Source organism: Seriola lalandi, unplaced genomic scaffold, assembly GCF_002814215.2.
Source record: "Seriola lalandi dorsalis isolate HSWRI2012SDOR001 ecotype SW California unplaced genomic scaffold, Sedor1 jcf7180002054896, whole genome shotgun sequence".
NCBI classification, from domain to species: Eukaryota; Metazoa; Chordata; class Actinopteri; order Carangiformes; family Carangidae; genus Seriola; species Seriola lalandi.
In genome coordinates, this window is record NW_019525448.1 from 338430 (window position 1) to 365971 (window position 27542).

At 39.4% G+C, this 27542-nt stretch overlaps 1 protein-coding gene across 3 annotated transcripts; it reads left to right on the forward strand.

The window, feature by feature from the left end:
• Positions 1 to 27298, forward strand: nup210 (nucleoporin 210). Of its 3 annotated transcripts, XM_087180182.1 has the most exons (41): positions 1 to 550; positions 1329 to 1468; positions 3125 to 3256; positions 3926 to 4022; positions 4302 to 4452; positions 4983 to 5115; positions 5367 to 5525; positions 5792 to 5860; positions 5961 to 6067; positions 6985 to 7125; positions 7261 to 7398; positions 7608 to 7763; positions 8375 to 8573; positions 9346 to 9491; positions 10506 to 10724; positions 10952 to 11125; positions 11345 to 11537; positions 11865 to 11971; positions 12437 to 12541; positions 13014 to 13115; positions 13352 to 13480; positions 13731 to 13858; positions 13939 to 14074; positions 14179 to 14241; positions 14719 to 14898; positions 14985 to 15065; positions 15180 to 15311; positions 15595 to 15753; positions 16148 to 16239; positions 16400 to 16574; positions 17166 to 17341; positions 20250 to 20470; positions 20749 to 20885; positions 21640 to 21754; positions 22537 to 22683; positions 23381 to 23631; positions 23758 to 23962; positions 24731 to 24853; positions 25318 to 25395; positions 26045 to 26141; positions 26234 to 27298. In XM_087180182.1, the coding sequence occupies exons 1-41, from the start codon at positions 396 to 398 to the stop codon at positions 26235 to 26237; spliced, it is 5652 nt and encodes a 1883-aa protein (XP_087036308.1). In that variant the 5' UTR covers positions 1 to 395; the 3' UTR covers positions 26238 to 27298. The 3 variants fall into 3 exon arrangements, with proteins under 3 accessions (XP_087036308.1, XP_023285319.1, XP_023285320.1); XM_023429551.2 differs by having other exon boundaries at positions 2 to 550; positions 26045 to 27298; XM_023429552.2 differs by having other exon boundaries at positions 2 to 550; positions 24734 to 24853; positions 26045 to 27298.
• The last annotated feature ends 244 nt before the right edge of the window (positions 27299 to 27542 follow it).

Sequence of the window (27542 nt, forward strand, 5' to 3'; positions counted from 1 at the left end):
AACATGCTTATTTTAACCTGTCGCTCGCCAACCTTATGTGATAATTTAAAACGGGAGATTTCAAACTAATTGTCGTTGAGCGTTTGAAAGCATCTTCGAGGACAAACAAAGCGAAGGACCTGAATAAGAGGACCAGACGACATTGTAACTGTTGTCATGTGGCTGCTCTCCGTCAACTACTGACACAGGAAGACAACGTGCTTGAGTCGAGAAATAGCTTTAGTAAAGATGTTAGCTCACCTAAACGCCCCTCCCAAAGCTGCAACTTCAAAACTAATGCACAAGTAGCTAACTTAATGGGACGGAGGAAGTTTAGCTAGCACAGCAACTCGGCGTTCATTCATTTGGCCGTTAGTTTTGCTGCCATTAAATCTCTGCAATTTCATGAGGCGAAAATGATTTCTTTTAAATTATCAGTGTTGCTATTATTGATAACTATTACTCAGGTTTACAGTAGCTCGAAACTAAATATCCCAAAAGTGCTGCTACCACTTGCCAGAAGTACAAGAATCAACTTCACATTGGAAACTACTGAAGGCTGCTATAGATGGTGAGTGGAAAACACATGAAGCCCGAGGTCCGCTCATAAAACTGCATGCTGTGAGTAGGAGTGTCATATTGCATGGGGCTTGTCAGGCCACATGTCTTCACGGCACTGTACTGTCTGCAAGTCAGCTCATGGTTAATGTGCGGGGCAAACAAAACCGCTAGGTTACACATTGATAATATTTGCTGGTAGAGGCATTATGCTGCATTTCCACCAAAGTAAAAGAAACCCCTTTCTCAATGTTTATAGCTGTAAAGAAACTTATTATCTGTTCTTTAGCTGTGATAAAACCTTAGATGATCTGCGACCATAGTGATTTTTTTGTTTGAATGGTAAAATTGTTTCTACATAAGAGTACTGAAAGGTCATGCTTAATATCCCTCCTTTCTCAGCAGGAATAGATTCCTTACCCACCTGTTAATTTGCTTAAAGATAATCCATCCATAGAACTGCTTGACTCCTATAGCTTCTTTTTCCACAATGCTTTATTTGATTTTTGCTTCATATGTATGTGCCTCTGTCCTTTCTGTTGAGTTTTACAGTTATTTATTTGTTACTCCAATATATTTTTTATTTTTGTATGTTTATATTGTGTATTTAAAGTTTGCAGTAAATTTGCAGCTCAACCCCAAATATGAAAATGTTATTCCAGCTGAAATCTTTCAATGATGAAAACGAGGGCAAACTGCTTTGTTTTTGAGTCAAATGAAGAACTTTATGGCTTCCCCACTGTACATTACTGTATGTTCATGATCTGTTTATTCTGGTCATGTTCTTCCAGGTCTTCCACTAGACCAGAGGTAGCAAGCATCCAGACTGTAGATGAAGTGAGCGGCAAAGGCTGCTCCAGGAAAGCTGTTCTCCAGGCCCTCTCCACCCAGCCCTCCAGGCTGACCAGCATCATTCTGGCCGAAGATGTTGGTAAGTACAGTGATGCTATATGAATCAACAGTTAATAAACACAAGTAGCTCATTCAACAACTGTTCCTATATGTGAATAAGGAAATGAAACCTGAAATATTGTGGACTAGTTTTTTAAATGGTGAAAAAAGCAAAACAAAGAAAGTTAATTGACCTTGAAACAGTTTTGTTCTTGGAAATTATTTTTATGTTTGTTTGTTTTTCTGTTGCTGAGGATCAACTTCAACTGAACATAATAGGGTTGTGTTCAGCAGCAGATAAGGTCCAAAAAGTATAGGAGAATATTTGTACAACTAACTTTGTTAGATTATGATGCAAAATGATTTATGAATTTCTTAATTCCATTGAGCCCCCTGGTCACATACATACATACATTATATAATTAGATAAGGGAACTTGCTTAAGTTGTTCAGCGGCTGTTGGCAGGTTTAAAATGCTGCTGCTGGCTCGGTTTTCACTTCAGCCTTTGTGCGCATGTTTGATATCATAATTTTACAGGATGACGGTGTGATTTTTTTTTTTCCAACTGCAAGTTCATCTTGCAGTTGCCAGCACCTCCACTGGTGCATTTTATATGCAATGTCAGATTCACTGAACTTTTTTAAGGTCACATTTTTAATGTTCAATAATATGGGAAAATCGTGTATATTTAATAGTAAACTATATAATACTATAATACTGTTGTTCTGCCACTCCAGAATTAGGAAGCATTCTCAGCAGCAATACATAGGCCTGGCTCGTTAAGTGTATTTTTTTTATTCCTCAGCTTTCTGATTTTACATTAAAAGAAAATATAAATAATGTGTTCTAAAAGCCAGTAGTAGTTGCAGCCACACAACAAAATATAAGTATATATGGTGTACAGTAGTATCCTGTGTGAAATGTCAGATTTTATCAATCATATGTCATCAGAATCTCCTGGAAAATAATCTCCTGAAAGAATGCAAACCCTCAAATGTGCACTGTTAGCTATTCACATGGTCTTGATTCAAAATGCAGGTGACATAGACATATGTTCAGAATGTAAAGATATGCTCTGTTCCCGTCAGAGTAGCTAATAAAATGGCCAGGACCATGCAAATTGTCATTCTCTTGCACAGATGTGTTGCTCTATGCTCCATGTGATCTGCTGCCTGTGACACTGGTGGCCTGTCATGGTTGACTGAGCATTTGCTTTGTAATCAGGAAAATAAGACACACTGGCCCTTCCACCTACATCTCAAATGTCTCTTTCAAATAGAAAAATGGTTCTGTTCACACCTCAGTCACTGATTTAGAATGAGGCCTAACTTTCTCCAGCTGTTTTAGGTTTACCCAACCATAATCTGATATAATCTGTAACAACACCCCATTTAGCAGACAAGGTAAGCCACAACATTTGACTCAGTTGATAACAGTACGCTCTGCCAGGCGCAGAGGAAACTTTAGAGCTTTCAGTCTCCATTGCCATTTCCATACACTCATGATAAAGTGCTTCAGGACATAGATTTCTATGCTTTGTGCCTCAGCAAGCATCACTGCCCTGTCTTTTTATAGTTTCTGTTCCATTACAATATCAGACTTTGTTATGTGAGCTTTTACATACGAGGTGAAATGCAGTATTGTAGTCCAGTATTTATTGTTTATATGATGTTTTGTCCTCTCTTCCATTTGCAGTTACGGGACAGGTACTGCGCTGTGATGCTATTGTCGACATCATCAGTGAGATCCAGATAGTGTCGACAACCAGAGAGCTACATCTTGAGGACTCGCCACTGGCACTCAAAATTCATGCACTGGACTCTGAAGGTGTCATATACTGTCTTATCACAGGATAAAATGATTCTTCTTATAGTCTGTTGGTGTTAAACATTCCCTTAAGACTTTTATGAGTAATTTACATCAGCAATTGCAATATTACTCCATTCTCCTATAGCAAGGAGTCCACATTTTATTGTTTATTTGCTGCTTTAAAGACTTCTCAGTGTAATGACTGAGCTGGCTCTAGGCAGCATTTCTTCCACCTCAGGCTGCAACTGTGAGGTGGCTGTGTTTCTTTCTGTTCGACTGGTTCCATTTAGGGCAGACACACTTAGTTTAATGAGCTGTAGCTACACCCTGATTCTTTCTGATGAAGGCTCCAGGGCCGGGTGCTTTGTTTTTGTTTGCTTTGGCCTAAAAGTGCATTTTAGATTCCTTAGATGGAGTAGATTGCAAAAGGACAGCATGCATCCTGTAATGAAATGCCTATTGGTTTTGTTTTCGCTAATTCGATTGCCAGGAGCTTTCAGAAATTGTTCTCACCATCCATTATACACTCAAGCATACCATAGTGACCTCAGCCTCGTAGCAAGTTGGAAGGTGTATGCAAATATGCTCTGTTCCTCATTATGCCTCACATAATAATTTTTATACTTATATTTAAGGTTCCTTGCTTAGGGTAAAAGCAATTCTCATTCTGGTCTTTTTATATTGCAGGAAACACCTTCAGCACCCTTGCAGGTCTAGTGTTTGATTGGACCTTAATGAAAGACGTAGATGTGAACGGATTCTCTGACTCTTACAATTCATTACGGTAAGATTCCCTGTGTTACAGCATTCAAACTCTACTGCACAGTCCGGTTTATTAGAAAATCTTACAGCAAATCAAAGGGTAACTATACATTTGTCAACTGACACTGATATGCTAACCTAACCTAACACTTGTTGTTTTACCAAAGTAGTGTGCTGACTGTATTTAACTTCTTGTTTCCTCTTCCTCTGAAAATGAATCATTCTTGAGGGCAGATGCAAGTGCCCATACCGAGTTCAGTTTCTAACGTATTTTCTAATCTGTCTCTTTTCTCTCCTCAAGGGTGCTTAAATTCTCTGAGTCCACATACACGCCCCCTGGGTACATATCTGAAATGGAGCGTGTTGGGAAACAGGGTGATATTATTTTGGTGTCAGGACTGAAAACAGGGCATGCTAAGCTGAAGGCCAAAATACAAGAGTCATTATATAAGGTAAGCTGTAAGGTTGTACAAAAACGTGTTTCTTGGCTGTTGACACAACCCCAAAGTTGAACTATTACAAGGGTTGTCTGGTCAATTTATAATAGAAAAAAAAGAAATCAGAAGATGAGAATAAGTTCTGGTTAACTGTGCCCTAATTGTGATCACTTATCTGCTCAGATTCAGACTAAAAATAGCTAAAGACTGCATAATATTAATGGCTCCTTCCTGCCAAAGCAGCAGTGGCAGTTGAGTTGTATTTCTTTCTTTTCAAGGAATTTGTAGCTCACATTTCTTTTCATCAGGCAAACCTTATATCTTTGTAATCATCCAGACAAGCTAGTATCAAAGTAAGAAGAAAGAAAAGTTATTTTAAGTAATTATATAAAATACTCAGAAAATAACCAATGGCCATATGCAGTTTAAATTTGTTGGTTTGATTTATATCATTAATCTGAAAATACTCCAACCAGTTTATTCTGGTTTGTTAAGGTGGGTAGCTGAAGCTGTGTTGTTCTGTAACTATGGTATCCATACCACAGGATGTGGGTGCTGCGGAGGTGAGACTGCTGATTTTAGAGAACATCCTGCTGAGTCCTGCACATGATGTCTACTTGTTGGCGGGAACTTCCATCAAATACAAAGTCCTGAAGATAAGACAGGGCACGATCACAGGTCTGACTCTGCAGATCATTTCACATTTACTTTAGATATTGTACTATTTATGAAACGGTATTTAGCAAGGTCACAGCCTAAGAATCGGTTGACGACATCGAAGTATGAAGCAAAAATGTTGGTTAAGTCATTGATGCCACTCACTTTGACGAGCGGAGCAGCTGCTCTGTTTCCGTTCCAGTTTCAAAGCTCTGTGTAGTGCAGAAATGCCACCTCTTAAGTTAATTTGTGTTTGTGTTGTGTTTGTCCAGAGCTGTCTATGCCGTGTGATCAGTATGAGCTGCACCTTCAGAACAGTGTGGTTGGCCCTAATGCAAACCCAGATGTTGCTGTGGCCAGTCTGGATCAAAGCATCTCAACAGTTACAGGAGTTCAGCTTGGACATATCAACGTGGTGCTGGATCATAAGAGTATCCTTCTGATAAATCACAATTGTTATTATAATGGCAGTGTAATGCAGTTTGCTGTGATATCTTAAGCTGAAAATATATATCTGCTAATTTGTGTTTATTAACTGCAGTGATTTAACGCTAACTCTTGGTTTTTGTCTGTGAGCAGAGACTCCGACTAAAATACTAGTTGTATTGTGAATTTGGTTTTAAAAAAAAAAAAAAAAAAAATTGGTCTTTATCCATGAATGTGCCTGATTTAATTTTCCTTAGTAGCTTCCATTTAGGCCTTCGAATGCAAGGAGTGTCTCGTCTACCCAACAGCACTCTATATGTGGTTGAACCAGGCTACCTAGGTGTGTTTCTTGCTCTACCATTGAAAACTTAATGAGAAGTAATTCGTAGTGTCAGTAGATAAGAGTTGGCTAACTTCTCTCTCTTTTTTAATTTGTTTAGGTTTTAAAATTTATCCAGGAGACAGCTGGGTGCTCGAAACAGGCAGAGTATATGATGTCTTCATCGAAGTATTTGATAAATCCGGCAACAAAATTTACCTCTCTGATGTAAGTGCACTTCAGTGAAATCACTAAGTTAAACGTGGAGTAAGGGATGCTAGAGAAACCTGTTGGTATTTGAACTCAAGAGGAAAGAAAATACACCCCTCACGTTAGTGCTCCTTCAGAGGCTCTGCCCCCCAAATTCATGGATGCACATTGAGTTGGTGGACTGTCAAAACATCCATAAAGTTTTTACCAGCCCCGTTAGTCTCTGTACTTGCCCTCAGTGTGTGCATGTCATTCGCGGTGCGGGCCAGTCCCAGCAGACAAGTCCAGGGCTGAATTTTTTTTCCTAGTCCTAGACTGTGCAGCTCCTCACCCTTGCTTGATCATACCGCTTATTTTTCAGTTTTTGTTCTTCTGTTCCTCGGCTATCTCTCCTTGACAAAGCAATTATGTTGTGGAGAACCAGTAGATGTTCCTGCATCACCAAAAAAGTACAGTCGACTAGAATCACTTACTCCATCTTTAATTTACAAAAAAGAAGTTAATTGTGTATCCGTGTGAATGTCTATGTCTGTCGCTAAAAAATTTCACTGGATTAGCCCTGTGACCAGCAGTGGGTTGTTCTAGCTATCAATAAAATCAAATTTCACATTTCATAAGAACAGGAAACAGCCTCTGCTGAAGTTATAGAAGCTGTCTAATTTGTTTTCCTTGCTTGGTTTTCTCACAAACACTTTTTTCATTGGCGCTGCTTATTTGTTCAGTGTTATTAGCGGCATTGCGTAGACAATGGGTCTCATTCCAGTAATTTGAATAGGATTTTCCTGCACTGCCCTAAGAGTTTTATTAACCAACATTTCAAACCACTGATTTGTCACCAGTTTGAAAATATGAAATCAAAATCTTGATGCATAAAAAAGAAATCTACTGGCTGTGAAAGTTTGAAACTCTGTGTGTGGGTTAATTTGATTTTGCAGAATGTTCGTATCGGCACTGATTTTCCTGCGGAGTACTTTGAACTCCTGGAGTCTTCTCTGAATGGATCATATCATCGTGTCAAAACGCTCAAAGAAGGCCTGACTCTCATTGATGCTACCCTAAAGGCTGTTGTGGATGAAGTGAGTTTAATTGGAACTTTAATCCATCGGTCTGTATTTCATTTGGAGCATAATTATTGCATTAACCTTCTGCCCATTTCTCCCACTTCAGTAGAGAGAGCTTGATCATTTCCTGTGGCCTCTGTTCTGTTTCAGAGTGGAAGGGTCCATGCACTCGCCAACCCAGTCCACAATGAACAGGATGTGGAAATCTACAACCCCATAGTTCTTAGTCCGAGTATTCTCACATTTCCATGGCAGCCCAAAGTTGGAGCTTATCAGTACACAATAAAGGTAATTATTCCTTTTCAGCACATGTGAGAAACTCTGTGCTTGAATGGCTTTTAATCTTTCATAGGACAGAAGTGTTGAGCATGAGTCCTTCTGTATGATAGTGTTTTTAGCAACTAGTCTTCTTTTTATGAGTCTAAATTAAGCTTTTTGTCATTTTAACACTCAAAAATCAAAAATGAAAGACAACTCTTCTCTGGTGTTTGTGACAGGCAATGGGAGGGAGTGGAAATTTTAGCTGGTCTTCCTCCAATACAGCTGTTGCCACAGTGACGGTGAAAGGAGTGATGACAACTGTCAGTGACATTGGCGTCAGTATAGTTTATGCTCATGATCTACGCAACCCACTACACTTTGGCCAAATGAAGGTAAGTTGACATGGAAGACACCAACACACCTGTCAAATATTAATATGGAAGTAGTTTAAGATAATAATTTACAAAAATTTAACAAAAGCATACTAGTAGATTAAGACTTTAGTTTATTGTATAGGCTAAAACACAATATACTACCAGTATATATGTTAACAGAGTGATGGGGTCCCACTTGAATACACAGATTTGGTTATTTTGCACAAGGTATTTCAGTCTCTGCTGTTTAACAGACAGAACGGTTGTAATAACAGTTGTGAGGTTGCCAGGCCGCTATCAATCAAATCTGATAAAACTACACCCACACGATTCCAAAGAAGCAGAATGGATGTTTAGGCTCAGTATTTAGTGGTATAGAGAATTATTTTAGATTTGAAACAAAATGTTCATGCATTTTCATTAAGTCTGGTGTGCCTGTCACCAAACATTGGTGGGGAAGATTACTTGGGACACTTGAGAGATGCTCATCATTTTTGTTCCCAAAGTAGCCACTACGTATATATCAAAACTATATTACATTATTATAGCTCAAATCTTCCCATTTTACTGTCATTCCCAGTCCTGAATCTTACACTCCTTAAAGCTGTTATGAACCTCTTTTCCCTCAGGTGTATGTTGTTGAGCCCGTTGCCATGGACTTTGCTCCTTGCCCAGTAGAGGCTAAGGTGGGTCTGGTTCTGGATCTGCCTCTCAGGATTTTCGGCCTGCTGGAGGAAGCGGAGAAAGAGCGGGTTATGTTGAGCGACTGCTCCCACTTTGACCTGCAGGTTGAGGAAGAGAGCCACGGTGTATTCCAACTGCTAGATGGTGAGCCTGGGTGATCTGACCAGGTCAGATGTAATGCAACAAATTTTCATGGAAATAATAACACAATGTTCTCATATGTAGCAGCTGGTCAGCTATCATCACATACTGTGTTTGTTTAGTGACAGTTAGTCGGTCAGAGTTATCACTGATAACGACTCCTGGCCATCGTTGGTTGAACCTGAGACATATGAGAAAATATTTAGGTTTATTTAGCAATGCTGGAGTGATGCTGTTTTATATGAGGAGGCCAGTTATGATGCTCATTATAATGTGTGTAGTCTTACTGTGTATTCAGTCCTGTGTGGGAGGGGCACATCTTGTGTTCAGTGTTGATTGTTGCTGTAGTAACTGTAATAAAAACCTAATTTATTACAGTCATTACTCAAAGATGTGCACTCTCTAAAGCAGTTTCACATTAAGGAGGAAGAATTAAAGAAATAGTAGTGTGTGATTTCTGCTTGACAAACAGTTTGTGCACAATCCTCTAACACTGAAGCATTTTTAATTATTTATGGCTTTGGATTTGGATGGATTGTCTTTACAAAGTGTATCTCTTTGAAAGTTCATCTGTTAGCAAGATCCACAGTTTTTCATTTTGGAATCTTGTATTATTTATCATTAGAGTGAGCTGGGACAAATAGTAAGACCTCTCTGTTCTCCAATGTGGTTTAAGACGGGAAGAGACATTAGTATGTCTCCGTGGTTATTTGTACATTGTCATTTCACTTTCTCTCTCACTCTTTGGCTTCCTCTATTCCTCCTCCTGATGCAGGGAGGTTGGCTCCAGGCCAGGACCACTGCAGTGGAGTGAGAGCCAAGGCCCTCGCGCCCGGTTATACCACGCTTACTGTCAGCTACACCCACGGCAACGTTCACCTCAGTGCCAAGATCACCATCGCTGCCTATCTTCCTCTTCGTGTGAGTCCAAAGGTCTCGTCCTTCCAGAATCTTGTTGATTAGCATGAACTTTGAGGCTTATCATTTTTGACCTCTTTTGCACATAATGGATACTTTCTCAGGGCCTCAAAAATTAAAGTCCAACTGCTCATTTCCTTTTGTGGATTTAATAATCTACCTCACATATTTTTAATGCTATGGGGCAACTGCAAGGTGTAATAATGTTGAACTTTACATGAAGTCTTTGTTGTCATTTCTTTTATTCTTTCATCTCATTTCAAAGCACCAGTTAGCTTTTGTCTTCTAAGGAAGCAAACTCACTCATGCACACAATCTCACAATTCACCCACACAGTTTCTCCTTAGAGTCAAAGCAGAAATGCGATGATCAGCGAGTGTTGAAATTTTCTCCTCCTGGGTTTCCTCTGCGCTCTATGCATTTTAATAATGCATTATACACTTGCTCCACTGATTTGTTTTCTATGCCTGGGTGATGGTATTGCACATGGCTGAAATTGACTTCAGCTGTTGTGGATCTGAATTTGACAGAATGATATGTATGATGTTGAGGTGACCCAATCTATCATGAAACATTTAGTCTTTCCTGATCCACAGATAACAGTAGCTGTGGTTTTCCTGCATATTACATTCAGATTATCACAGAGAAAAAAGCTGTTTGATGCCACTTTTTAGACTTTGTGTTTTTTTTTTTTTATCATGGGATTGAGAAGTATTCTTCAAAATGTTAGACATTTTTGTGATGTTTCTTCACATGTTGTGCCCTGGCAGCTAAAGGTTGACCCAGTTTTGTTTCTTTGCTGTGTAATACTGTGTATTTCAGCATATTTCCCCAGTTAAGTTCCTCTTTACACTAGAATAACCAAGCTTATATAAATTAATATGTGCTTTCATTTTTTTTTAAGTGAAATATCTGTTTTGCTTTTGCATATTTACTGTTATTACATTTTGGTTTTTAAAAGCATTTATTCCTGAAATGTCCTGTTATAACATATATAAAAATGCTGTTACTTGGCAGGCTATTGATCCTGTCTCTGTGGCTGTGGTGACTCTGGGATCATCTAAAGACATGTTGTTTGAGGGCGGGCCACGGCCATGGGTTTTAGAGCCCTCAAGGTTCTTCTGCAACTTGAGCGCTGAGGATGAGGCCAGTGTGACACTAACTCTGACTAGTCCCTCATCTCACAACTACAACCAGCACTGGGTCAGAGCAACCTGCAGGGCCCTGGGAGAGCAGGTGAGATCTACTGAAATCATATTGTTTCTATTTACAATTCATGCACCAAATAAAGAATTGTATGTTTAGATTTTGTAACTTTTTTTTTTTCTTAAAAAAAATTAAATTCTAGCCTTATAATCTACCTATAGTTATAGTTATACCCACTGTGTACGGGATTGTCCTTGCTGTGTTAGTGTAATGCTTTTGCCATCAGCTTTCAACTGAGTTGTCATTATGTTATTCAGGTGCTGGAGGTGATGGTGGGGAACAAGGCCAGTGTAACCAATCCTTTTCCTGTTGTGGAGCCTGCAGTGGTCAAGTTTGTATGTGCTCCTCCGTCTCGCCTCACCCTAGTCCCAGTATATACGAGCCCACAACTGGACCTGAGTTGCCCGCTGCTGCAGCAGAACAAACAAGTGGTGTGTATGTGATGTAACAAGTCAACAAGCTGTGTTTAGCTGTGTTTGTTGTTTTGGGAGAAAAGCGATACCTACACCCTACAACAGAAAATATTAACAGATTATGGTTATTAAAAAGTAGATTTATCTAAATGATATTAATGATTAATGATATTTTTTCATAATAGAAGTAAAACGTTTTCAAAATGAATCCATCATATAAACAATCTGTTTCTCTAGGTACCTGTTTCAAATTACCGCAACCCCATTTTGGACTTGGCTGCTTTTGATCAACAAGGAAGAAAGTTTGACAACTTCAGCTCTCTGAGCGTGTTGTGGGAATCGACGAAGGTGTCACTGGCCAGTATTGAACCCACTATGGCTATGGAGCTGCAACTGTTCGAGGACGGCAACAAACAGATGAAACTTCACGGTAAAACATACCCAATCTGCTTAAACCTATTCGGTTTGCATTTTGTTTTGCTTTAAAGAGACAGTGGGTTGTCGGCTTAACGTCACTCTTTTGTTCAGAAAGTAATGGGTAAACAGGCTTTAATTCTGAGACAGTGGTGGCAGATGGGGAATTATATTATTATTATTATTATTATTATTATTATGATTATATTATCATTATGATTCACCTGTCATTGGGAATACATTTTTATTTCTTCCTGTTTGTTTCTATAGATAAGTGATGACAAAACGTTTGGATTGGTGTTGATGTAATCATTGATTGTGTTTGTTTTTGTTTCTGTGGCAGGACGTCAGACAGTTCTTGTGCACCATCAGACAGGCATTGCTGCCATTACAGTGACTGCTCTCGGTTACCAGGTTTCACATCTAGCAGCAGCCAAGGTTCCCAGTCCAGTAAGTGAAAACCAACAGCTCAACCATGAAGGGATGTCAAAAGGTTTTTCACTTCCTCTTAAAAAGCAGAAGCAGCTGAATAAAACATTTTTCAAAATATCAATGTTGTTCTTGCAATAAGGGCTCCCTTACAAAGAGATGGTGGGCTCATGAGATTACATGATTAAATAAAAGTTAAATATGCCTTCACTCCCTGTCAAATATTTGTCAGGTCAGGTTATTTTTGACCAGACAAAGATCCAACATTGGAAGATTTCCACTAGACTTTTAACTTGTAATTACATGTATTGCATTTCTGTTGTTCTTTTGATCTGTCCCAGCTTCAAATTCCTTATTCCTTATTCATACTCTGTTTGCCCTTCATAATTGAGCATTACCAGCACACTGTATTGTCTGTTTGTATAATATTTACATATGTAACCATAGCAATAATTCTGTTTCAACTCTTCTTCCACTTTTGGACAGTATGACCCCTTGACCCCTGTTTCAGCTACTCTGGAGCTCCTGTTGGTTGAAGATGTGAAAATCTCTCCTGACACAGTGACCATATACAACCACCCAGATGTGCGGGTAAGAGACAGATTTATCAGTGTTGGGGCCTCACACACATGTCATGCGTTGTGAGCACCACCTCTTGGCTTCCCATGGCTTGTTTTACTATATAGTATTATTAGTTTTTGATAATTAATCATAGATGAAATTATTTAATCTTCTCTGCTGCAGATCAAACAGTGGAGATTAATTTCATCACACTGGCAACAACTGAATGAATTTAAATGTTAATAACTATTGCACTAGACAAAGTGGAAACTTTGCTCAGTGGGCCTCCCTCTTCTAATCCTATGTGATACAGGGGCAATGTTTGGCAGGTGTTGGGGTTAAATAACAGCTAGTGACCTGTGTAAGAGGATTTAAGAGTGTGGGCAGAGGTCTCCTTTGATGTCAGGTGCAAGGCGACAAAAACACAGGCAATATGGAATCATTTTAGACACGTAATCATTTTCAGTTCTCTCACAATGCATTGATGTATGTTGTGTCGTAGGTGAACCTGGCCCTACGAGAGGGTTCAGGACACTATTTTGTCAATACCAGTGTGAAAGGGATAGCAGACGTGGTTTTCCAGGAGGCCCAAGGAACAACACAGGTAAGAAATAACATCTAGACTGTGATTTGTGAAGAATTATTTCTGCAGAATAAACAATTGTGATGCTGAGCAATATTGTGTATTATTTCCAAGAAACCTAATGATTGTTTTATTTTGGCTGGTTAATGGATTCAAGTACACCAATGCTCAAAATTGCTTCAGTGAATGCAGAGAATTGGGATTTTTTTTTTTTTTTTCTAATGAAAATATCACTTTGATTCTCTGTGTGTGCCCAGGTCTCTCCTGTCCACCCAGGGCTGGTGAAGGTGATGGTTCATGACCTGTGTCTGGCATTTCCAGCCCCTGCCGAAGCCACAGTACATGTTTCTGACATCCTGGAGGTTTATGTGAGAGTGGTTGACAAGGTCAGTTTTCATCCCTTATCTTGGAGGGTCCCGGTGTTAATTGACTAGGCGATCCCCATTGTCAATACCACACATTCTTGAAATGCCTCAATGATGTCTGAACACTAAATACGGTTGTTCTCTTTTCTCACTTTCCTTCCCAAGTTTCATGAAGGCTAGCCTGTCTGGAATTAGTGTCATTAGGTTTGAACTACCTGTGAACCAAAATAATTATTTTTCTAATGATGGATGTCATTCATCTTGATTACAGGTGGAGATTGGCAAATCTGTGAGAGCTTATGTCAGAGTCTTGGATGATAACAAGAAGCCCTTCCCAGCCAGCTATTTCCAATTCATGAATCTAAATCTCAAGGCAGCTTCTGCACTAGTCTCTCTAAAGTAAGTAAGAGATTAAAAAAAGAAGCTAGATTTAAGAACTTGCAAGGATTCATGTAAGTGTCTATTTTTTTTTTTTGCAGACCATTAGCAGAGTCCACAGAAAATGACACAGCTGTTTTCCTGGTGAAAGGTGTTTCAATTGGTCAGACCACTCTGTCCGCTGTTGTTGTGGATAAAAATGGGAGAAAAATTTCATCCCCACCTCAGCAAATTGAGGTATAATTTTGTTTGAATTTTTGTAACGTTAGTTCAAAGTTTGACTGCATAGGTGCAAATATTTTAACTTTTTTTTCTTTTTTTTCTTTTTTTTTTACTTCTAGGTATTTCCTCCATTCAAACTCATCCCAAGAAAAATGACTCTTTTAATTGGAGCAATGATGCAGGTATGTCTAATCCTGATGCCTGGGCTCTGTCTGGAAACAGCTGGCCTCAGTTCATCTTGCCAGACAAGTTCATCTGGGCGTCAGTTTATCTTCTAAAAGAGCACTGTGCCAGGACTTTTCTGGAAGATGTCGTTTGCCTAATTGCTCCTGGTTCAAACATCCAGCTTGCCTTTCGTTTGGTTCTACTCGTGCTCTGATTAGAAAACATTTACCATCTATCCAAGAAGAATCCTAATTGCTGAACATTAAAGCACACTGCACTGCATGTTATTTGTGTTGGATCTCCATTTTCCTAATCTAGTAGAGTAGTTTAATACATAAAGCATACTAGCTTTCAGCGATTTATCAGACTCCTGCATTGATGAATGCAATTGACTAAACTGTCACTGTCTCTAATGTGAGAATGATTCTCATTTTTTCCTGTTTTTCTCTTTTTGAAACCATCCCTCCCCTTCTCATTCCTCCTGTCATTTATAGATCACATCTGAGGGAGGCCCTCAGCCGCAGTCCAATATCCTTTTCTCTATTTCCGATGAGGAGATAGCGTCTGTTAACGGCATGGGCCACGTCAGGGGTATTGCCATTGGTAATGTTACTGTGACTGGACTGGTCCAAGCAGTTGATGCTGAAACCGGGAAGCTAGTTGTTGTTTCTCAGGTAAGTGTTTGTATATTGGTGATGTGGACAAGTGTGTGGCTCACTTATATATTACAGATGAGAAGCTTATTCTCTTGTTTTCTCAGGATCAAGTAGAAGTTGAGGTTGTGTTTTTGACAGCCATTCGAATCAGAGCACCTATTACAAGAATGAAGACAGGAGCACAGGTATGATTTATTTATTTTTTGTAGAAGAGTTACAGAAGAAAATAATTCAGTACTCTCTACGGGTAGTATTGTACTCGCTGATTGCCTTGATATTAAGCTTGTTCCCTTTTCTAGATGCCTGTATATGTGATGGGTCTGACTAATAGTCAAACACCCTTCTCCTTCGGCAATGCTTTACCTGGGCTAACCTTCCACTGGTCAACCACCAAGAGAGACATCGTGGATGTCCAGTCAAGACACACTGAGGTACCCTGCACTCGGGGTTTTTGCTCTTGTATTCGACATCACATGCAGTTTCTGTCACTGAACCATTCCTATTTTTGGCCCCTGTTGTCCCTTCGATCCTTTTATCAGATTGACTTAAGATGTGCTGTCTCTGCATTACAGTATGATTAAAAACCAGCATCTGCCTTGTCTCTGGTTCCTTGTCAGCCTCTGCCTTGTCCCTGCTTCCTCATCACTCTTGCCTTTTTATTTGATTTGCTGCTGCTATTTTTGCCGTTCTCATAATGGTGCCTGTCTCCTTCAGGCGAACGTGGAGCTCCAGTCAGAGCACAACTTTGGCATGATGGTGACTGGAAGAACAAGAGGGCGGACAGGGCTGAAGGTGGTGTTGAGAGTTACTAGCCCTGAGACTGGACAGCTATTGGGGAACCTTCAGGAGCTCAAAGATGAGATCCAGATCCAGGTACAGCACTGAAACTCCCTGTAGATACGCCTGAAAAACACTGAAGTAAACACTGTATCTTTGTGTCCTGAGCACCAGTATTATAAACACTCTATATGCACATATTTTATAAAGACCAATTTTATGGACTTCTGTGCTTATAATGACCATGCTCCCCTGCTGCTTCTTCATACTAGTGAAATCTGACATTTAAGGCAGCAGAGTGCTGAAGTTGCTGAGCTTTGGAATATCTGGAGTTGTTAACTTCATGAAGTGATAAGACTGCAGATTAGTTGGAGCTGAATGCATCCAGCCTCAAACTGCATTAAACTATGACATGTCACTAGTGCCTAAACATCAAAGAATGATTAAAGTCCTCTCATAATTGGAGTTTCAACATTTCGCTTTGATCAAGGTCTATGACAAGCTGCACATGCTTAACCCTGAAGTAGAGGCGGGGGAGTTACTGATGGCTCCAAACTCAGCCCTCAAACTCCAAACTAACAGGTGAGTTAAGTGCCTGCACGGTGGTTTCTGTCTCTTCTAACAGCATGTGCACAGCATATGTGGATTCCTTTAGCATCTTTTGTTGCACAATGCAAAATGACAGGAACATGTACATCAGTCAGAGACACCTGATGTGATTGTGTTCTTCTTTGTCCAATAGGGATGGTGTGGGCGCACTCTCTTATCGGATGCTGGATTTTCCCGACCAGGTTGTTATCGCTCAAGTGGATGATAAGGGCTTTCTCTTCTCTGGCTCTCTCACTGGCATCTCCTCTCTGCTGATCACCTCACAAGAGACCTTTGGTGTCAATCAAACTCTCATCCTTGCTGTGAAGGTCAGTTTGAGAGCGGCTGCATGAAACGTGTTTTAGATTTTTTTAGATTTTTTTTTCTTTTAAAAGCAGTATCTGATGGATATTGAAAGTGAAATCCATCTCAGTCCATCTCAGGTAGGTCATTCGGTTTAACACTAAATTACGATAGAGTAGTTTGTCATTACAATATGCACTGCAGAGCAAAAAAAACAGTGCTTCCCAAAGGGGAGCTGTTCAGAGAATGGTAGTTCAAGCAACTTCTTTAAATATACAGAGCATCCTTGTGTACTGTACATCTAGCATTTTTTATTTTTGTATAGAAAAGGCTTGGTTTTTATAAAAAAAATTGTTAATCTACAGAAAGCACTGTTTTATCCATCTGTTTGGCCCAAGCAAGAATACATTAGGAATATTCTGCTGTCCTAGATTTTTATGTAACATCTCTCTAAAATAGTAATATATCAAACAGTAACCATCTGTCAGCTGAGCTGTTTGGTTGTTATATCTGCTCCAGGCTTATTCTTAGTGGATTAGTATTGACCCTGGAAATGGCAGCTGACCTTGTCCCTGCAGTTACAGAGTGTGACCCTGACTCCTCCTTTCATTTCTCAGGTGGTGCCTGTGTCCTATGTGCGCTACAGTACCAGTCCAGTTCTCCACACACACACCAGAGAGAGTCTGAAAGCCTTCCCCTTGGGCATAGTCCTCACCTTCACTGTCCACTTTCATGCCAGCACTGGAGAGGTCCTACACAGCTCCAACTCTCACCTAACGTTTTCCACAAACAGGTCAGCCACACAACCTATAGGTTCTTTAACACTTCTCATTATGTTTTACGAGATGCGTTCATTGATATAATTCATGCACTCATTCGCACATTCTGTGTGACATCATGAGTGAAGTATGACGTCCAGATAAACAAAGGTGAGAAGAGGATATGTTTTGCCTCCTTCATAGTACCCCAAGGTTGAAAAGCTGTTATCCTGCTGTTCTGGGCTATATATAGAGAGAGAGTACCGCGGCCTTTCTTTTGAGTGGTCCATTCGTGCAACCTCATTCAGTCTAGCGTGACCTAATGTCTCCCACTATTTCAGATTCTGCCAGACAAGTCGTGTCAACCCACAAACTACTCACCCTCTCCCAGCTGAACAGAAAATGTGTTTCAGTCGGAATCTAACACTGTTCTCGGCGTAAAAATGCCAAACATTGATTCTTGACACAATATCCATTTTTACAATTTAATTTGCATGTATTTTTCATGTTGTATTTTTATGATATTGATCCATGCAAGGTATACCAATAACACTGGAAAAAGAAAAAAAAATTCCATTCTTGTATACAGCCAGTGCTGTGATACATCAAACAACTTTTTGTTCAGACTGTGAGCATTATTATTTGCACAGTGTAGCCAGAGTACTTGAGGTCATGGCAGGATTTAGTGGCGGCCTCTACGTGGAGTTCACAACATTAATTTATTGGGCTGTTCCTCATTTCAGATGTATTAGTTTCCACGTGAGTGAGTGAGCTAAAATAATGGGAGTGTTGGGCGGGGAGGAGATGCACTCCCGATGAGGGACTCCCTCATCTGTCTGCACAATAAATTGATTCTATTACCTTGTTCTCCAGGAGCTGACAGACAATTTTAGGGCAAAAGTATCAAAATCAGAGTAGTAAAAGGCCAATAGTCTTGGGACTAAGAGGGTTGGACTGCAATTAGATCCTATGTCTCCAAGGAGGCAGTTGGATTTTACTGATATCTGTGGTGGGAGCACTTTGTTCAGAACCATTTGTTCAGAACGGATGCTTGGAGATGAAGGTGACCATTTTTTCAGGGGGAAAAGATGAATACAGTTGGACATTGGACTGTTGCAGTGGGAAATAAAACATTAGAGCATATGAAGTGTTGTTTTTTAAAAAACCTCTTGAATGTGTGGTTAATTTAAGCACATTTAGTATTGGCCCAATTCAGTTTACCAAGGTCTTCAGTAACAAAGATGGTGGCATTTATGATAACAAATGAGTTCATTAGAATGACAGGTAAGATGAGCGGGGTGAATGAGGAGCAGAAGGGGATGAACAGACAGTCAAATGGGGATCAATGATGGGATGTGGAGTGTTGCAGTGAAGAGTGAGAAATTTGATTTAAGCAGGATGTGGTCTTTCCTCTTTAAACTTAGTTACAATAACTTCATATTGCAAATGTTTGACCTTTTGTTAATGAATAATTGTATTAATGAATAACCCGCTAATCCCAAAATGATACAGATCTACCAGGTGTTTTTGATGTGTTTATTCTTACCAAGCCATTTATTAGGAACACCTATATGCCTATATAATGCATGCATAAAATCAGATACAGGACCTTCAGTTAATGTTGCTCATCAAACATCAGAGTGGGGAAAACAATGTGAATAGTGTGAAAAACAAACATTCAGTAAGCACCAGATAGGTCAGAGGAGAATATCCAGACTGGTTGGAGCTGATGGAAAGGCTACGGTAACTCAGGTAACCACTCTTTTCAACTGTGGCAAGCAGAAAAGCATCTCAGCACAACACGTTGAACTTTGAGGCAGATGAGCTACAACATCAGAAGACCACATTAGGTTCCACTCCAATCAGCCAAGAACAGAAATCTGAGGCTGCACTGTGCACATGCTCACCAAAACTGGACAGTAGAAGGCTGGAAAAGCGTTGCTTGGTCTGTTGAATCTGGACTTCAACTGAGGCAGCAGGTGGTAGGTTCCGAATTTGGTGTCCGCAGTATGAATCCATGGACCCAACTTTCCAGGCCAGTCCAGGCTGGTGGTTGTGGTGTAGTGATGTGGAGAATGTTTTCTTGGCACTTTGGGCCCCTTGATACTTATCAATCATGATTTTAATTTCACAGTCTGAGTATTGTTGCTGGTCATCTTCATCCCTTTATAGCCACAATTTATCATCTTCTAATGGCAACTTCCAGCATGCTAACGCACCTTGTCACAAAGCAAAAGTCTCAAAATGGTATCAGTTCAGTGTGCTTCAGTGGCCTCCTCAGTCACCAGATCTGAGGTCGGAGGTTGGCAGCGCGAGTGTGATGTGATGATGAGAAATGATGTGATGCAGTCATGTCAACATGGAGCAAAATCTCTTCAAAGAACTGAGGCTGTTTTGAGAGCAAAGGGAGGAACTATCTAATATTAGTTTGGTGTTTCTGATAAAGTCTGTGATGAGTGCATGTTGTTTGTGGTTTAGTTTAATTAATTTAGGTCAAAAGATCTTGTTTTCTTAGAATTTAGATTTATTTTTTAATTTATTTATTTATTTATTTTTTAATCTTTGCTTGTATTTGACAGTCAGTGTAGAGGTAGACGGACAACAAGTGGAGAGAGTTTTACAAAATGCACCAAACATAATTTATAATGTATCTTTTGTGAGAGTTTCATGGGTCAAGATTAACAAATAGTTTTAGAACACCAATTTTTCACTATACTTAATCTCTTTTTTTTTTATTGCTTATACTCTATTTCCATTTCACAAAATAAAAGGAATTTCTAAAAGAAATGATGAATAAAATAACATTCTGGTACATTGATATCAGAGGTTTAGAGTCAAAAGTTCTGTTTGGTGGTAGCACTTACAAATCAATTATGATTTGTTTTATTAATGATAGAAAATATATCCATAACATAAAACCTGTACCTCTGTTCCGTCCTGCAGAGATGACCTGGTGCAGGTGGGGGCTGGTCCTGGTAACCACACTCTGACGGTGCGGACGGTCAATGTAGGCCTCACCCTTATTGCAGTGTGGGACAGTGAAAACATGGGAGTCGCAGACTACGTCCCAGTTCCTGTTGAGCATGCTATCTATCCACATGAGGCCCACAGACTGGTGGTGGGAGATGTAGTTTGCTTCGCTGCCCATTTAAACAGCCCAGACGGTGAGAGGTTCACATGTTATTTAAGCAAAATCAAGCAAAAAAATCTTGGATTTAATAAAATGTTGGCTTTTGATTTGGCTCTGTAATGATGACAGTCTAGTTATGTATTAGCTGCCTTTGTGTTCCTCTACATCACCAACTTTCTTGCTCTGCTTTTTATTCAATTCCCTTTTAAGAATAGAGTGCCATTCATCTCAAGTCCATTGGAATACTTCATCAATACTATTTCATTTTACAAGCGGTTTTTAAAGCTGGACATTATCCTGCCTTCTCTGCAGGTGCTCATGGTACTTGGAGTTCCTCAGCTAATGGTGTTCTTCAGGTGGATCCTAAAAGTGGTGCAGCTGTAGCCAGAGACTCTGGGACAGTTACTGTGTACTACGAAATACCTGGTGTTTTGAAAACGTACAGAGAGGTATGTCATCTTTAGGTAGAAAGTACAATCTTAACTATCTGACAGACTGTGATGAAGCATAATGTGTACCATAGTATATATGTTTTTTTCTTTTAGTCATTGCTGTGATGAATGAGCTTCAAGAAGCAAGTTCTGAGTGCTGTAATTATGCAAGCAGCTCACGTCTCTTCTCTCTTTTATTTCTACTCTCGACATCTCTATTCTCCAGAGCTTTTAATCTTCTACTGCCAGTGCATCGCACTGTATCAATCCTTCAGCAATATATCATAATGAGAGTGAGAGTACAACAGGTGTATATTGTATCCATCATGGCCTTTCAGTACCATTTTTATGCCTCATGTATACGTGACATTACCACTGTGGAGAGTCTCATACGTGGTGGTGCGTGGAGTGTCACCGTACTCTATCCAGTCATGTGCCTTCCTGCTTGTGAGCTTGATGATTGATGAGATATACTGCAGGGTATTTTATCTTAAACAGAAAGCTCATAAGCATTATAACAAGATGAACTGAAAGAAGATGTGTTTTTTTTTTTTTCTTCTTTATCAGTGTGAGAGGAGACAGTGATAGAGGTAGCAGTAATGTTATATTGAAACACTCAACTGTGTTTTAATTAGTTTGTTTAACTGACAGCCTAACATGATTGATGAAAACAATTAGTTGTGGATGTAAATAATAATATGATTATTCCAAGCACACAACTGAATCTTCTTTGGATTTATTGGCTGCTCCCTGTCTCTCTCTGGTTCTGTAGGTAATAGTGGAAGCAGCTACAAGAACGGCAGCTATGGCACAGGCTGCACCAGTCAGGAACGGCAAGGAGACAAAGGTCCTACTCACAACCAGAGATAGAGGAACAAACCTCATTGGTACGGAACGGACTCAGTTATAGTTAAGCAGCAATTAAGGGATTAGCTCAACATTTTTTTGAAACACTGTTATTCACTTCCCATTGAGAATTGGAGAATGAGATTAATACCTGTCATGTCTGTAGAGTAAATATGAAGCTGGAGCCAGCAGCCTGTTAGCTTCTCTTAGCCGACCACACCTCCAAAGATCACTAATTAACACATTATATCTTGTTTTATTTAATCTGTAAAAAAAAAAAAAAAAAGTGTGAAATCAATATTTTGCTGTCTTTATTATAGTTGATATATGCACAATTATTTCTTGACTGTGACTTGTAACTTCTGGAGTATCTTTTGGCTTCCTGGCACCTGCACAGAACTAGAAAATAGTCTGGCACGTAATCTGGAAATTGTCTTTTTTACACTGTGATTTTTGCACAAATTTAACTAAGTACATATATGGTATTGATTAACCTTTGTGGGAGGTGCTGTGGGAGGATTTTGTTACCTTAGGATAAAGCAGACTAGTTGTCCCCCCAGTTTCCAGTCTTTGTGCTAAGCTAAGCTATCCATCAGCTGGCTGTGGGAGTATATTTTACTCAGATATAAGGCGGTATCTTCTTATCTATCTAAACCAGCATATTTCCAAAAAATGTACTTTTGTTGTAACTATTCTTTCAAAACTCTATATAAACAAAAATCAGAGTGATTAATATTGACATCAATTTTTCTCGATTTAATGACTGTGTGTGATGGAGCACAAAGGTTTTGTATGTCTTATTCCAATGTGCTTTACCCTGCAGGAACCTGCTCCTCTGCCCAGACTGAAGCTATTCCTCATCTGCATCCAGAAACCTCGGTCAGCTGCCAGCCCAGCTTCACCAGTGATGCTATTGACTTCCCTGCTACTGATGTCATCAAAACACACATCAGCTTCGACGCCAGCATTGGTAAGCCTGAGATGACTTGAGACCAGAGATCACACCTGTGGTGATGAACCATGGTTGTGGCGTTGGGGCTCTCCTCTTTACCTTTAGACCATGGATTGTATTGAACCTAGTGGTTTAACATCAACTGAATGCTCCTTTTCTCTTTCCTCTCTTATCTGTTCATACTTTGACACTCGTACCATTTTCTACCTTTTTTTAGAAGCATTTTGTTTTCCAAAATAAAATTATGTTTTGACCTAACTTAGACACAGTGTTTATGTGTATTCTCTGCACGAGGGGCAGGAAAATGCTGTTTACAAGGGCATAATCAATACCTGCATTGCCCATGGAATGAATTTAGCAGTGACTATAAAAGGTGTCCAGGTGACATATTGAACTGAGGAGGTTCCCTATTGCTTGAAAGCACTGGTCTAATTGTGTTTGCGGTTTGGGACTTCACCTCAGTTGTTTGCTTATGTCTGAGGGGATCCACTGTGTATGTACAAGGCTATAACCATTCAGCTGAGTTGCACTGAGGTCCTAATGGGAGCAATGCCCCTCCCTAACAAATGGGAGTGGGAATACTATGTATATTCCTTGTATGCATCTTGCACCTTTTTTGAGACACTGTGACATCCAGCGTCATTTCTTGACCCAAAGGCACACATCAATAATTTATGTTGTACTACATTTCTGTCTCTTTCGATCCTCGCTCCAGGCCTCTACACATGTTCCGTGACCTTGCAGCCAATGTCTGACCAACAGACCCGTGTGCTCAGCATGTCCATGACCAACCTGCTTGTGAAAGCAGGCCTGGAGGGCAGTACATTCTCTGGGGATCAGGTCAGTGCCAGGCTGCCCATAGAGCCAGGCCTCTACTCCGACAAGACTGAACTGCTGCTCTCAAACCTGCATCCATCAGCTGAGCTCACAATCTACGGCCCCACTGCCGCCCTGACCAACATGGAGGTCAGACAACAACTTTGTTTCTCTTGTAAACTATGGCATTGTTAAATGTTAACAGTTTATGACCCTTGTTAATGAAAGGGGGGGAGGGAGAGAAAAAAGTTAGCATTTAATTTTCTGTGTCTTTAGGTGGTGTCTACTTCTCCCAACATTGCTGTCCAAGAGAAGGAGGTACATCATGGCTTTCCCAGTTTCTCAAAGTATACCGTCGGTGCCATGGACCCTCAGGCAGCAGTTTCTGCTTCTATTTCTATAAGCAGCACTTCCTCCGGCCAGAGTCTCCTCATCCCAGTCACTTTGATTCATGTAGCTGATGTCAGCGCTGCAATGCAAGGTCAGATATCCTCTCAGTGCAAATGACAAGTCACTGTGCCTCAAGCCACAGTCATTTTGCATTAAGAGTTTTTTTTTTTTTTTTTTTTTTTTTTTTTTATGTGTCAGGAAAGTTAATAGGGCTGTCACCATTTCAAAAATCAAGTTTGAACAAATTACAACTTATATGTAATTCGTTGTAATTAATTTGCAACCCATGCAGCCTACTCCAAAAATAAGTTGTAGATTTTTACAGTGTTCCTTTCAGTTGCTTTGCCTCCACCGCCTTACTGCATGATAAGCTAACATTACTGTAAGGCAGGTGCATTGTACAGTGTCAGCACAACAGCCTTACCTTTATCCACAGTTTTTCCACACATTACTTCTCAGATGGTTTATTGTAATGGTTATCATAGTCATAATTTTGCAGTAGGAAAGATAATCATAGCCAAATTTACTGAGGACAACAGGATATGCACTGGGCATCTGCTGAAGTACAAGTCACAGCCTGTTGAGTTTACACTGAGATGTTTCAATTGGAAAGAATGATTGCAGATTAAATATTTAAATGTTGTGTAGTTTTGTTCAATGATCTGTATTCGTCATCTGTAGGAAATAAACAAACTGACAAGGCAGGTTTTCAAAAACCATCCTTCCATTCAGATTTCAGTACCATTGTAACAAGCATCATTATCCCTCTGTGCCATAGTTAATATTTGTTAGTGTGTTGTATGTTCTCAGTACTTTGGAGAGGTTTTGACAGCCTGTTATCTCCGCCGCTCTGTCTCAGCAGCTGCTGCTCCAGTTGTTAACATGGAGGGGGACCACTCCCTGCAGAGCTTCGCAAACAGCTACCAGATGATGTTCTTCACCCTGTTTGCCCTGCTGGCCGGTACAGCCATCATCATCATCGGTGGGTCACCTCATTTCTTTTGGAAATGCTAAATAACAGGATTATTTTGTATGATAATGAGTAACATCTATTCACTGGTAAATGTTTGGATTACCAGTAATTGTTTTCAACCTCATAATTTCATTCCTTATTTGATGGACTTAGTTTTGTGTGGCATTTGTGAACAGAGCTGTTTTATTTTTGTCCATTATTTTTGTATTTTATTTTTACTTTTATTTTTCTCTCTAAATGTAATAAGGGTAGCTTAAACGAATGCTGTAATTTCTTTTCTATTAATTTGAAAATGTCTCCAACATTGCAAGTGCTGGCTCAGTTACTAAAGGAATCTGACAAGTTCATTTAAAAATTAAGCACAATCACAACTTGGCAAAATCTGTTTGTGTCCCATCAGCGGTGGTAATGATTTGAAGCACTTAAAGTTGTGAGGGTATTTTTAGACATAATGTATTTTTTATTCTCTGCAGTCCTCCACACAGTGTTCTCTCCAAGGGAGCAAACTTATCACCCTGCTTTCATCCAGAGGACACCACCGCACATCACGGGTAGGACACTGTCACTGTGACACTTTCCTGCCACCGCTATTAAGCAAATAAAGACATACATGAAGCGTACATCCAAGCAGATTAACTGCTATATGTCAGTGCATGTTTTTATATATTTGAGCTCAATAGTTCACTGACCTTTTAATGAATAAAGAGAAGTTTGTGTAATCCCTAAATCTGTGATGCTACTCGGCTGTAAGGCTCCACTGAGAATTAATTAGAAACGAAAAGAAGAGGTGTCTTGATAGAATCCAAGACAATTATTTTGCAGACAGAATTTTTTTTTTTTTTTTTTAATGCTTCCTCACCCATTGTAAATTAAAGGTCATTTGGATGTAAAACCAAGAAAAAAGCCTTGTATCCGTCCCCAAATCTCCAATTTATCACAAATGAAGCTGCTGCAATGCCTGGGCTCTGTCTGCTACAGCATGTGTGGCAGACATTAATATGTGTTATCAATACAAGTTAGGCTGTTTGATTGTGACTTTTGAACCAAGTTGCATTCCCTTTTTAAATTCTGCCACATTTGTCATAAGCTGATTTGCTCTACTTATCTTTTGTTTATACTTATTTTCTTTCCATAAAGTAAGAATTATTCTGCTGTAGATTCTTTATTTACCCAGTGCTGTATTTTTGTCTTTTTTTTCAGGTTTAGACTCTCCAGTGGGGAATTCCTTCAACCGCACAATACACAGAACCGACCCAAACGGCAGCCCCAGGTTGCGTCTCTATTCTCCAGACTACAGGTCAGACTGAAGCCCTCTGTCTGGTCTCTGTTCTCGTAAAGTAGAACACCACAGGCCCTTAACACATACTGAATGTGCCTCTGTCCCTCCAGATGAATGCTGTGGGATGTGACTGCAAAATCTCAGTTCCATTGTCTTCGTGTTGATACAGAAACTTCATTTTCAGAACAGCATAGCAATTAAGAGCTGCAAGACGATAACAGAGCTATTTTCTTTGTGTGTACGTTTTTGCGTGTGGAAACAGGTTTATATATACAGTATATATGTCTTTTGTGGTTTGCCATGGAAATAGTTTTTATACAAGACCACTCTGTTATTAACAGATCTTTTGAAGAAAGAGTGCTTGAAAACCAAATCACTAGTTTGTGTTTAAAAAAAAAAAAAATGTTGCTTTGTGTGTTTAACGTGTATTTGTGTGCTACTCATCATATTGGATGTGAAATTTAATAACTCAGGATGAACCAGTCTTGTATTTTTTTGAGCAGAAACTGTCTTTCATTATGTTGTAGCTTATACATTTTGTGAAAAGGTTGTCCACTGAACCCGTCCTCCTCAAAAGGTGATGAACCCTTCAAATGTGCAAAATCCGAACGAGAAAAAGGTTGGTTTATTTCTGTTTTGGGCATTTCTGGGATAATTTAAATTCCCAATTATTTAACATTACATTGAGCCACAGCAAATGCAGCTCCTGTCTAATTCATTAATGTGAAACACTTAAGAAATGTGAACCATCATTCAGTTTTTATGCCTCTGTTGCTTCATTGCAAAATCAATCAAATGTGACCTGGTCTTGTTTCTGAAAATGTAACAATTCTCTGTTTGTTCTTACCTTCCCACATTTCCAGAAACATGTTACTGTAGCACTGTTGAGTTGCTGGGGACATAGGAGTGTGACTTAATTTTAAATAACATATTTTTGTATTCGAAGAAAAATGTTGACGAGGAATGGTATTTATGTTAGCTAGTGACAGTGAGTTTTACTAAGACGGGAATGTGCGTGACGATAAATGGATTCAGTGTTTTTGTGTTTAAGATTCTTAGTCATGCCTTACAATCATATCTGAACAGCTTTCTGCACTTAATACAGACACAAGTTTGTTTGCTTGTGTGAATATGCTCCTGCCTTTGCTAATTAAAGTTTTCACTTTTTACGTCCATTTTTCTTGCATTGAAAAGTTTTTTTTTTTTTTTTTTTTTTTTTTTTTTTTTTTTTAAATACATTTTGTGTTCCTCGTTACATGTTGTTGACATCTAATCAGTTTTCTCCTATTCAATATTGTTAATGTTAGTCTGCAGTTTTGGGACACAGTTTAATTATTTCATTGTCTTATCTGTAGTATTTCTTCATACTTTATTTCCCTCATTATTGTCTGTATGTTGAAAACCCCTCAAGTAGCTGCT

What these genes read in the sequence shown, in the direction of transcription:
- nup210 (XM_023429551.2), top strand. Translation starts at nt 396, where the DNA reads ATGATTTCTTTTAAATTATCAGTGTTGCTATTATTGATAACTATTACT. An exon ending in TCCAGTCAAGACACACTGAG is followed by an intron (nt 15,312 to 15,594) that starts GTACCCTGCACT and finishes TGTCTCCTTCAG; the next exon opens with GCGAACGTGGAGCTCCAGTC. An exon ending in GACACCACCGCACATCACGG is followed by an intron (nt 25,396 to 26,044) that starts GTAGGACACTGT and finishes CTTTTTTTTCAG; the next exon opens with GTTTAGACTCTCCAGTGGGG.